Source organism: Ursus maritimus, unplaced genomic scaffold (assembly GCF_017311325.1).
Source record: "Ursus maritimus isolate PB19 unplaced genomic scaffold, ASM1731132v1 scaffold_4, whole genome shotgun sequence".
NCBI classification, from domain to species: Eukaryota; Metazoa; Chordata; class Mammalia; order Carnivora; family Ursidae; genus Ursus; species Ursus maritimus.
The window spans coordinates 32,881,225-32,894,673 of NW_024426552.1; the positions used below are offsets into that span (position 1 = coordinate 32,881,225).

The window sequence follows — 13,449 nt, forward strand, 5'->3', positions numbered from 1 at the left end:
TTTCTGCATGGGTTCATTTCTCTGTCCAAAGTGTCAATTGCACTCTGAAAGGCAGAATTCTAAGATGGTCCCCATGATTCCTGCTCCATATTCACATTTCTGTGCAATCCTTTACTGAAAGTGGAGGTGGGAACTTGATGGATGTCCTTTGAAGAAACCATGAGAGCAACCATGTTTTAAGTTATTAGGTTTGTGGTAATTTGTTACACAGCAACTAATACAAAATGCAGATTTCAGTACAAGAAATGGGGTTCAGGCTTCTTTGAATCTTCCTTTGTTGTCTTTCATCCTATGGAATTCAGATGTTCTTAGCCACGTCTCAAAATTTCAATGTGAATCATTAGACACCAGACAGCAGATTGTGTTAGGCAGAATAATGACCACCCATAGATGTTTACATCCTAATGCTCAGAGCCTGTGACTATGTTGCCTTACATGCAAAAGGACTTCAGAGGTGATAAAGTTAAATATATTGAAATAAAAAGATTATCCTGGATAACTGGATGGGTCCAATGTAATTATAGGGATAGTTCTCAAAAGGGGGCATGAGCTGTCAGCGTAAGAGAGAAATTTGAGGATGCTATCCTGCTGGCTTTGAAGATGGAGGAAGGGGCCAAGAGCTGAGGAGTATAGGTGGCTTTTAAAAAACTAGAAGCCTTTAGAAAAGGCAAGGGAACTAGAGCCTCCAGAAGAAATGAAGTCTTGCCAATGCCTTAATTTTAGTCTAGTGAGATCCATTTTAGATCTGTGACCTACAAAACTATGAGAACTATATAACAGCAAATTTTTGTGTTGTTTTAAGACAGTGTTGTGGTAATTAGGGACAGCAACAATTTGACACTAATGTATAGACCTACACAAACACGCCCACTTAATTTTTGACTAACGTGCAAAGACAATTCAATGGAAGGTAAATTTTTCAACAAATCACGCTGGAAGAGTTGGAAATCAGGAAAAAAGAAAGAAAGAAAGAAAGAAAGAAAGAAAGAAAGAAAGAAAGAAAGAAAGAAAGAAAGAAAGAAAGAAAGAAAGAAAGAAAAACTTGAACTAAGGAACTAAGTCTTAAAGACTGATTACACAAAAATTAATTTAAAATGAACCATGGACTTAAATATAAAAGTACAAAATGTTTAATACAAAACGTAGGAGAGTCAAAGAATTCTTAGACTTGACACCAAAAATAAGGTCTCTATAAGAAAAAAAATGATAACTTGGACTTCATCAGATTTAATATAGACAAAGAACTTCTGCTCTAAGTCCACACGAACAGGATAAAAAGACAAGCCACAGACTGGGAGAAAACATTTGCCAACCACATATCCAATAAGAGTTTAATTTAAATTATATAAAGAACTCTCAAAACTCCACAGCAAACAAGTGATTCAATTAGAAAATGGTCAAAAGATATGAATAGACATTTCATCAAGGAGGATATATAGAAGGCAAATAAACACAGGAAAAGATGTTCATCATCATAAGCCACTAAGAAAACGCAAATCAAAACCAGTTAGATATCACTACACATCTATTAAAGAATGACAAAAATAGATGCAAGGATGTACAGAAACTGGATCTCTCCAACATTGCTGTTGGGAATGTAAATGGTATAGTTTCTCTGGACAAGTTGGGCAGTTTCTTAAAAAATTAAATATCCAACTACTATATGACTCAGTAATTGCACTTTTGTGCATTTATCTTAGAGAAATTAAAATTTATGGTCATACAAAATCTGCACACACATGTTTATAGCAACTTTATTTATAATAGCCAAAAACTAGAAACAATACTAGTGTCTATAACAGGCAAATGATTAAGCAAACTGTGGCATATCCATACCCTGGAATATCGTTCAGCAATAAAGAGGAATAAACTACTGATACATGCAACAACCTATATGAAATCTCCAGAGAATTTTGCTGAGTGAAAAAATGGCAATCCCAAAAGGTTACCTATTAAATTATTTCATTTATATCACATTCTTGAAATGAAAAAAAAAATAACAGAAATGGAGATCAGATTAGTGGTTGCCACAGGTTAGAAAGTGACTGGGACGACACGAGAGAACTTTATGGTGATGACAATATTCTACACCTTACTATACCACTGCCAGTATCCTAGTTGTGAGACTGTACTATAACTTTGCAAGATGTCATCATTGGGGAATGCTGGTTAAGACTGCACCAGACCTCACTGTATCACAACTGTTCTTACAACTGCATGGGAATCTACAATTATCTTCATATAAAAAGTTTAACTGAGAAACTTTACATGAAAAAATACAAGGTGCCTAATAAATATTGGTGGAATTAATGTATAAATGAATGAATTCACTTAAATACTTACATCAATTTAACACAAAAAGGTGATAAAAGGTAGGTAGGTAATAAAAACGAGCAAATAAAATGAAAAGAGATGCTGCAAATCTGGCATATTTTAGGTAGGCAAATATTTGCTTAGGAAGTGATTAAATATGATTAAATGTGACATTCCAAACTACTGACTTTGAGATAATATAAGTAGAAAGTGGTAAATAATTTGCTTTTGAACAACAAAAACATGAATGGCATCTAGCATTCTAATCTTACTCGGATCCTATGGGTAGATCACGATGAATACCACGTACATTCTGGGTACAGCTATCATTTGGATTAATACTCTGGTGTGCTTTCCTGACATTTGGGGAAACAGTAGTCATTTACGGAATTCTGCTTTTAAATGCACGAATTACTTAAGTGGCGAAATCACTGAGTTTTTTTAAAATATTATTTTAACTTTCTCTTATTAACCACTTTGGTGATGCAAAAAGATTTTTAAATAATTACATAAAGCAGAAGATCACATGTGCCTTTAGAGAATTCATGACCTAAGAAGACACGATGGTCACATCCTAAACACAGGACAATATATTTTTCCATTCTTATGAGGTACTGACTAGGACAGTACCTTGAGCATACGAGGTACTAAAATGCTTTGTAAGTTAAATTAATTCCTCTTTTTAAAACTGTGACCATGTTCAGAAAAGGAAATATCCCAGTGTGGGCTATAAATCTAGGTTGATGTACACCTTGAAATATTCTTGAATCTGCACAAAAACTGGTGAAGGCTTTCCAGTAGGAGGTGAAAAAAGGGAAATTTGGCATTTGTGAGGGAAAAAAAAAGTCTGCATGGAAGATTAGAAATCCTAAAAGATGGTGGGTCAAGACCCTTAAACCAAGATGAGAAAACTGAAGACCACAGCATTTTTTTTTTAAATGACAGGTGTTAAAGCTAGAATACATATTTGTTTCTTTGGTTTCTGAGTCTAATCATCTCTGGAAAACATTTGCTTTTTTAACTTGACAATGTCTAAGGAATCACTATAAATGGAGAAGCAGAAATTATGTTGGTAAAGATTTAATGTCACAGCTGTGCATTCTACAAACTGCCTGGGGGCACAGGAAAGAAAGTTAAGATATGATTACAATAACCACTTCCTTCAGAGTGGGCTCCATGGTTTTTCTATGCAAAGTTAAATGGGTCTGTCACTGTGACGTCACCGCATCAGTTCATGTCTATACCAAAGGGCTCATCAGAAGACTACGATTATTTGAGACATAGCTGACTTCTTACACATTTTCAGCCTATGACATAGCCCCTCAAAAATGTTCTATGTCAAATCCAAGTCTATATAACAACATTGGTCTTTCAGGCAAATATTAAATAAAACAAAATATAATCCAAGGCACTTAAATGTCATTAAATTTAATAAAATTATATTACAAATTATGTGCAAGGTATCATGTACAATTATTCATCTCTAGTGCTTGACACATGGTAAGAATTTTTAAAGGTTAAATAAAGGAATGGATGAATCCAAATCTGTTGAGGAAGAAACATGTTATGAGGCAAGTACTGGGAATTAAGGAGTAACTTCTACACTGATGATTTGGAGGCAGACATGGACGCCTTGATGACATTTAATGTGTTTTAAATAGAGAGAACCGAAGTTTCAAAAACTGCATTGATAATGCAAAATTCCATGTACATAGCTGATGTTATATTAATATTTTTTCCTTGTCTGAATGATTCAAGTATGAATACTTTAAACTAAAACTTTTAGAAATTTGTGAAGTACCTTATTAAAAGCACAAGAATCAACACACTAATGGGAAAATTTAATACTTCAATGATAATACTTAATTATAATATTTGTAACTAATGACCACAAATTAAGAAATGAATCAAAGAAACAATAAATAAACCAACATAATACATGGTATTTACAGGGAAAAAAAGATTACATGAAATCTTACCTGGATCCATTTATCTGGAATTGCCATGGCCAATCGATAGTCAAAGCCAACCCCTCCCTGGGAAATCGGAGAACAGAGAGCTGGCATTCCTGATACATCCTGCAACAAAATACACCAACATTATCAATTCACATTGCTCAGATTTTTACTAACTATTCTTTTGACAGTAAATTCTGGGCCAATAAATAAAAACAGTAAAAAGGAGCATATCTTTTTGAGGTGTTTTGGCAGCATAATTGTAAAAGTAGTTACAACTATAATAGCATATTTCATTTCCCCTAACGTTTTGTGTAATGCTTTTTACCGCAGGACAACTTCAATCTCATGAGGCGATTTTTTTTTTCTTTTCCTTAGTATCACAAAGAGAACACAAAAGAGTAAGACAATTGCTGCTAAAACATAGCTTCTTAGACTTATTTTTGAGCTAATGTATGAACATTTTGTTATTGCTTTCATCAAACACAAAAATACATTGGGCATTTATCTATTATACTTATTATCTTTGCAGACAGTACTAGCAAGGAGTGTATTCTGGGAGCACCTAGCTTCTGATGAGATAGAAAGAACACTTAGTACATTAAGAATGAAGCACTAAGATGGCTTTCACTATAGTCAGCTACACTTGAAATGGGTCTTAAGGTTATCTGGTGGGCCCTCTTCCTCTAGAAGATACAGAAACTGAAGCTCACTCAGGTGAAGGGATCTCTAAAGACGTGTTTCTCAAAAGTGGAGTCAGGACTGAGACGTCAGGCCCTTCGACAGAGCGCCTCCCTTCTCTGTCATGCCACCGCTAGATTATTGATAGATAATCAAAGAGATACATAAGGAAAAAAAAGATGGCATAAGGACCCAGATGTAGCACAATATATTATATCAGCAACTATGGTGAAATATGAGCCACATATTAGCAGTTCTAACTCTACAATATCTTTCAAACAAATCCTTTTCCCTTGCTCTGTCTCTATAGCCACTGTCTTACTTAATCTTCATTGCTCCTTGCTTAGACCATTATGCTTCCAAATGGAATTCCCCATCTCCAGTTTCCCTTCACTCTAACTGCTGCCAAATTAATATCTTTTTCTTTTAAAGATTCATTTTTTTATATTAGAGAGAGAAGCAAGAGCACAAGTGGGGAAACAGAGAGAGAGAAGAGGGGAGAGAGAGAGAGAGAGAAGCAGACTCCCCACTGAGCATGGAGCCCAATGCAGGGCTCGAACTCACAACCGTGAGATCATGACCTGAGCTGAAATCAAGAGTCAGGTGCTTAACCAACTAAGCCACCCAGGTGCCCCCCCCCCAAATTAACATCTTATGAGACAGTGCCCTATCACTGACCATCAATAGCTTCCAATGGCCGATAACCAAAAATCAAATTCTTTAGCTAAAGATTCAATTCAACAATCATACTTTGTATTGATGATATAATTTCTTATTTGATTATTTGCCTCCTTACTTTCTGTTAGAATGTGAGATCCATGGGACAAGGGTTTTGTGGTTGTTGCTGTTCACTGATACATGACAAGAATTCAGAGTAGTATAAGAGTACCTGGCATAAAGCAGGAACTCAATACAATTTTGTGAGTGAATGAATAAATTCGCTGTCAGGAATTTAAAGGTAAATAAGACACAATATTTCACCTTCAGGATTTATAAACTAGAACCTAAATAAACATATACACACTTATCATCAAATGATAATGTGATGTAGTTGTTATAATTGTTAACTGAAGTACACAGAAAGCACAACAGAGAGACCGATAGCTTTCCACCATAATTTCTACTACTATATTTCAAGTACTAAATACATCATTCACTTTGAAATATTTATTCTTCCCTGTGCTTGTCACAAACTCTTCTATGTGTGTCACTGCCCAAACTCTTCCTTGTATTATTATCCTTACTTTCTATAAAAGACTATCATATACTCTGAACTCTCTGAAACTGAACTCAAATGATTCTTCATACACTACACCATCCCCAAACTCTTCAAACAGAAGAGCTGGTAAAAAAGAAATATATGACCTCTTTGGACTTCAAAAATAATTTATTAATTGTTTTCTAATGAAAGAGAGATACAGTTAAATATAGTACATAGTGGAATATGTCTGTAAGAAAATGAAGTATTTGTCAATAATATCTTATTTCTACATAGTACTTCATAGTTTATAACTGAAAAAAGGACCAAAAAAGTGAAAAGGATGAATATTTATCAGAAACATTTTTAAAGAAGTTATATCTTGTAATATGTCATATTTTCACTAGTATAGTAGGCATTTATTTTGGTTCCTTATAAACATTGGCTGAATATGTATTAAATACCAACCACTCATGTTACACACTGGAATTATAGATAAAATGCTTTCCCCAGAAGTGTTTTCATGAGACTAAGAGTTTTCCTAAGACTAGTGATAGGCTGGTATTAAAGATCAAGATAATTTTTCTCAAGAAACATTAAGGTGCATACTTTGATAGGAAATAGAATATGCTAAGAAAAATATCTGGACACCAATTGGTCTTGACTTCTAAATCCAAATCCTAGAAAGCTACTCCATTAATGCACATGAGATATTTGTACTCTCCTTTGAAAGAAAAGAGTTAATGAGTATCCTTTTAAAATCTTGAAAGGAAAAAAAAAGGTAAACATAAAGGCCACTAAAATAAATATACTTTAAATATAAAAAAGTTGATACCAACCATATAAAATGATCATGTGTTCCAAATAAAGTTTAAGTAGTTTTATTTTTTAATATCTAAGGATATCTTATGACTATTCCAAAAGGGGGAGAAAACCTCAGTCAAAAAATACTTTTAATTAATATAGCAAATAGAACCATGGGAAATGGGAGATATATTCTAGGAAAAAAAGTCTTCAATTTTAGTAACTGCCATTATAAATAAATTTAAATTTCTACTATAGGACTTTATATAAATTACATTACTTATTTGTTACACCACATTCCTTTCTTAAAAAAAAGTTCATGAGGATCAATTTCACATTTTGAAGAGACTCCCACTAGACAGAAAAGTGATGTACTGAAATTGAAGTAGTTTTCAATTTAAGTAGAATAAATTGAAGACACATCTTGTTAAAAAAAATCTAAAACCAAGTAATATAAAGTAGGCTAAAGTCTCAAAGTTTCATTGGTAGAAACACTGATAATCGGACAAGGGCTCCCTAGATGATGAAACTATATTACTTGAAATGAACGGAAAGATCAATGTAACAATTTTAAGTTTCATGTATTAAATAATTGCTTCTTTTTTTCCAGTACCCATGTTTGATTTGTACTATCATTAATTGTTTGTAGTAACTTTTCATTTATACTGTTTCTGCTTTGAATTGTCATAAATATAACTGACAAAGTTTTTTGATGTTTGACAGATAAATTCATATAAAAGACAAAATAAAAGTTTCAAAAACACTCTGACATTAAAAAATACTTGGCACATAAAGTAATTAGCACAAGTATTAGCAAGATTTATAAGGTATGACCAAACATAGGCAGGAAGATAGTGTAGAATAATATAGGTTTATCAAAATATTATTATAATTGTGTTTTAAAAAAATCTGTATAAGTATTTATTCCAGAAATTTAGGGTCCATTGCTCTGTTCCCAGAATATATTCAGAAGACAAAATGTCTAAAGAAAGGAACTGTTCTCTATTCAAAGATAAACAAGGAAATCATTCCATCTAGTTGAAGATTCAGGGTTTTGATAAAAGATGGATAATAAAAAGTCTATAATAATAAATACCACAGGAAGGAGACCATCACTACTGCATTTCATTCCCATGAACTAAATGCCACCAATGTGCAAATACAACTGAACTCTGACTCTTTTAACGATATTCTTGCTATTTTCATATGCCAGCCACTACACTTTGTACAGAACAGTTTTAACATACCAACTTCAATTTTAATAATAATTTCTAGTAAGAGGACTCAGAAAACCAGAGGGATTTTAGAACTAAATCTAAATTAGCATAAGCATTTAACAAACTTCTTAATTTATCACATTTATCACCAAGGGGGGAATTGTCAATTATGCATATACCGAATTATATCATTACAGTGCAGCTTTGGGACAGTTAATCATGAACCTTCAGTAATCATGAATAACCAGTGAACATTTGGCAATCCAAGAGTAATAACGTAAACAAGAAAGGTAATCGCATCAGAACAAGAGAGACTTCAGAGAAGCTCGCAGGCAGTGAGCCATGCCATCTCTAATGATTAAATCAGAAAAGAAAAAATAAATAAATAAAAAACAGACACACATTAATATTCAATTCTTTTGTCCAGTGAAGGTCTCACGGCGGAAGGACCTGTCCACTGATTAGGATATTTTACTTTCTAACCACTGGCATTTTCTTTTGTAACAATGGAATGATGACAAGTAATTAGCGCACACTGTTCTCCAAATAAGAAAACACTGCATTCTAAATAATGTGCCACCCATACAAGATAGCTGCTCTAGAGTCAGGGTGTAATTTCAGTTAAGCAATTATTGACAACATGAGATTCATCATTCAAATATTGTATGCTGACAAAATGTTCTATATTAAAGGGGGTCAGAGGGTAGAGATCATCATGGCTTTACCTCAGCTACTGTTATGGAATCTGGATACAACGTGTGAATCAAATGATTTGCCAACATGAGATAAATCAAGGCATCTTCATCTACCTGAAGTCCAAAATATTCATGGTAATCACCTGAAAAACCTTGACCTAGGGAACAGAATATCAATATGGATGTTAACATGCAAGCCTTAACTTAGCACAAGTGCCCCCACCAATTAGTTTATTGAAAACAGTTTTGTTATCATAGCAAAGTGTAATGAGCCTCAATATCATGTAATATTATCATCAGCAAATATATGTTCTACCTTAGAAAAGTACTCCATAGCAAACATTTGGAATTCAGACAATCCTGCAACTTAATTTTTGTTTTTCAAAAGCAAACAAAGCACTTTAATTGAAAATTTTAATTTAATTTTAACATAATTTTAAAGCAAAAAAATGAAATGATGCCAAATTCTAGATTTCAATGTTTACATTTTTTTCTCGTGTCAAGAGGTGTTAATGTTAGCTAGTTCCTATTAGAACCCTTTGAAGTAAAGAAAAGCAAATATGAAAACCATCATAACATTGAGACACAGTGTTTATATTATTTTAAATATGTGCTCCATTTTATGCAATACAGAGTTTCTGTGACAAAAGACTTTAACATCCTCCAATTTTCTTCTACCTTCTCTTCCCCCACATCCTAATTTTGATTGCTTATGGTACATAGCACTTACTTCTGATTCCTTGAATTGTTTATTCATTTGTAATTAAGTCAAATTAGTGTCCAACACGTGCCTTTTCCCTCTTCCCTATATCAAGCGTTTTATTTTGACTCACTTTTTTTTTTCCAGTTTGCTAGATCCCATCACTAAATGATATTTTCAAATATAATTATGGAAGTTTTATTCCTCAAGCTCATTCAATTAAATACCTGAATGGCAATTTAATTATCAAATTCTTGAGTCAAATTTTGTTTCCCTAAGAATTTTTTAGACAATGCTGTTGGCAACAGAAAAGTATGAGTTCAGCCACTGTTTCCATCCACACAGGTAAATTGCTTTTTCTTTCTGTCACCTGCTGAACTTCTTTTTATCACTCAATTTTTATAAATTGAACACTTAGTGTTTTGACGTTAATTGCTTTATCTCTTTTTTTTTTTTTTCAGTTCATTTACTAACTCCACATTTCCTTGGAAAATACCAAGCCCTCAGCAGAGAGAAGTTCTGCAGGGGAATACAAGTATTGTAATCTAGGAGAGGCTCTTTCTGGAACTTTGCCATGCCTCCCTTCTTCATCCCTTCAGTCAGTTTCTCTCCAAACTGGAGGATACCAGTGCAACCTGTCATGTTTTATAGACACAACTTCTTTTCTAGGGACATTTCATGCGGGCAGCACCATGATTAAGAGCAGATTGCTTTGAATATAGCTTCTTTCCCTGGCAGCCACTTTTCAAGAGTTATAGTTATGTCCCTTTTTCAGATTCGTTGTTGCTGGTAAATATTTGGCCATTAAAAAATAATAATTATTCACCACATTATATACTGAGGAATTAGGATTCTGCGATTCCACTTCTTTGAACAATTTTTAAACTGAAGATCTCTGATCAATGTTTTTAATTACAAATTAATTTCTAATTTAATTTTAACTGTGAACATCTATACTTAAAATATACACATTTTCATCAGTGTTTAATATGCAAAGAGACCCAGACGTTCACAAAGATTCTCTCTCTCTCTCTTTTTTTTTTTTGTTATTTATTTCTCATTATAATTGCTGTCACGTTCACATCCTATGGGTGCTTCGATAAATGGTTAGCTTACAAACATTTTGTTTCTTTGGCTAGGACTTCCAGTACTGTGTTGAATAAAACTGGTGAGAGCAGACATCTTTGTCTAGTTCCTGTTCTTACAGGAAAAGCTCTCAGTTTTTCATCATTTTCACTATTTGCAGATGACATGATACTATATACAGAAAATCCTAAAGATTCTACCAAAAACTATTAGAACTGATACATGGATTTAGTAAAACTGCAAGATACAAAACTAATATGCAGAAATCTGTTGAGTTTCTATACACTAATATGAAGTAACAGAGAAATTAAGAAAACAATCCCATTTACTGTTACACCAACAAATATAAAATACCTAGGAATGAACTTGATCAAGGAGGTAAAATACCTGTACTCTGAAAACTATAAAACACTGATGGGAGAAATTAAAGATGATACTAACAAAGTGAAAGCTATTTCATGCTGATCGACTGGTAGAACCAGTATTGTGAAAATGTCTATACTATCCAAAGCTATCTACAAATTCAAAGAAATTCCTATCAAAATATCAACAGCAGTTTTCACAGAACTAGAACATATAATCCTAAATTTGCACAAAACCACGAAATACCCCATATGGCCAAAGCAATCTTGAAAAAGGAAAACAAAACTGGAGGTATCACGATCTCACATTTCCAGATCTAGCACAAAGCTGTAGTAATTAAAACACAATAGTACTGGCACAAAAATAGACACATAGATCAATGGAAGAGAATAGAGAGCCCAAAAATAAACCCACACTTTTATGGTCAATTAATCTATGACAAAGAAGGCAAGAATATACAGTGGGAAAAAGATAGCCTCTTTAACAAATGGTGCTGGTAAAACTGGACAGCTATATGCAAAAAATGAAACTGGACCCCTTTCTTAGACCATACACAAAAATAGACTCAAAATAGATTAAAGTTAAATGTGAGACGTGAAGCCATAAAATTTCTAGAAGAAAACATAGGCAGTAATCTCTTTGACATCACCCAGACATTTTTCTAGATAGGTCTTCTTTGGCAAGGGAAACAAAAGCAAAATTAAACTACTGGGGCTCTACCAAAATAAAAGGCTTTTGCACAGTGAAGGAAATCATTAACAAAACAAAAAGGCAACCTATTGAATGGGAGAAGATATATGCAAATGATGTATCTGATAAGAAGTTAATATCCAAAATATATAAAGAACTTATACTGCTCAACATCAAAAAACCAAATAATCCAATTAAAAATGGTCAGAGGATATGAATAAATATTATTTCAAAGAAAACATACTGACAGCCAGCAGACACATGAAAAGATGGTCAACCTCACTAATCATCAAGGAAATACCGATCAAAACCACAATGAGATATCACCTCTTACCCCTCAGAATGGCTAAAATAAAAAACACAAGAAATAACAAGTGTTAGCAAGAATATGGAGAAAAAGGAAACTTTGTACACTGTTGGTAGGAATATAAATTGGTGCAGCCACTGTGGAAAACAGTATGGAGGCCCCCTCCAAAATTAAAAATAGAACTACCATATGATCCAGCAATTCCACAAATAGGTATTTACCCAAAGAATACCCAAAGAACACTAATTCAAAAAGATACATGCACCCCTATGTTTATTGCAGCATTATTTGTAATAACCAAGATATGGAAGCAACCCAAGTGTCCATCCAGAGATGAATGGATAAAGAAGTTGTGATTATATATATGTATATGTGTATATGTGTGTGTGTGTATATATATACACGCACATATATATAATGGAATATTACTCAGCCATAAAAAAGAATGACATCTTGCCATGTGTAACAACATGGATGGGTCTAAAGAGTATAATGCGAAGTGAAATAAGTCAGTCAGAGAAAGGTAAATACCATATGACTTCACTCATATGTGCAATTTAAGAAACAAATCAAGTGAGCAAAGAAAGAAGAGACAAACGAAAAACCAGACTCTTAAATATACAGAACAAACTGATGGTTGCCAGAGGGGAGGTGGGTGTGGAGATGGGTGAGATAGGTGAAGGGGATTAAGTATACACTTATTGTGATAAGCACTGAGTAATGTACAGAATGGTGGAATCTTTATTTTGTATACTTGAAACTAACACTGTATGCTATATTTGAATAGAAAAAAATTAAACTACATAAAACACTTTTAAAGGAAAGCCACCTATTAAGAAGAGCAATATTATTAAGTAGATATATTTCAAAGAAAAGCATTATCATTTATTTACTTATAAAATGTATTTATATCCAATCTCTTGCCAAAAAGGGATCAGAAGTCAATAGAGAAAGGACATACAAATGAAATTGATAAAAATCAAGCCAACAATAATGGTCATTGCAACTCTGTACCTGAACCCTAAACCTGGTTTTAATATTCCAGTAAAAAGAAAAAAAAATGAAATCATTAGTTGCATCTGTAATATGTTAGGCTACCTACCCATTCCATGGTGATGATAGAGCATGGATGTAACACCATCAAAACGAAATCCATCAAAGCCGTATTCTTCTACCCACCATCTTATGTTTGACAGAAGGAATCTTAAAACTTCCCAGCTAAAACATTAGAAAAAAATATATTTGAATGCATTGTTTATAGTCGTTTCCTTGTTATACACTGTTTGCTAAGAGTATTAATTATAACTTAAATATCTTAGGAATCATGACGTTCAAAGAAATATACAAAAACCAGGAAACTATTATGTATCACATTTCTTTGATGAAATTCATTCTAAGAGATTATTAAATTTCTTTGGTTGCAAAATCACTTAATATCTA

At 33.1% G+C, this 13,449-nt stretch overlaps 1 protein-coding gene across 1 annotated transcript in view; it reads right to left on the reverse strand.

Moving 5' to 3' along the window:
* GBE1 (1,4-alpha-glucan branching enzyme 1) overlaps positions 1-13,449 on the reverse strand; it is a 260,274-nt gene that overhangs the window by 72,337 nt on the left and 174,488 nt on the right. The window contains exons 8-10 of the mRNA XM_040621100.1: positions 13,112-13,227; positions 8,894-9,021; positions 4,293-4,391 (exon numbers count right to left, since the gene is read on the reverse strand). Coding sequence (XP_040477034.1) covers positions 4,293-4,391; positions 8,894-9,021; positions 13,112-13,227 — 343 coding nt within the window. The remainder of the gene's footprint in view (positions 1-4,292; positions 4,392-8,893; positions 9,022-13,111; positions 13,228-13,449) is intronic.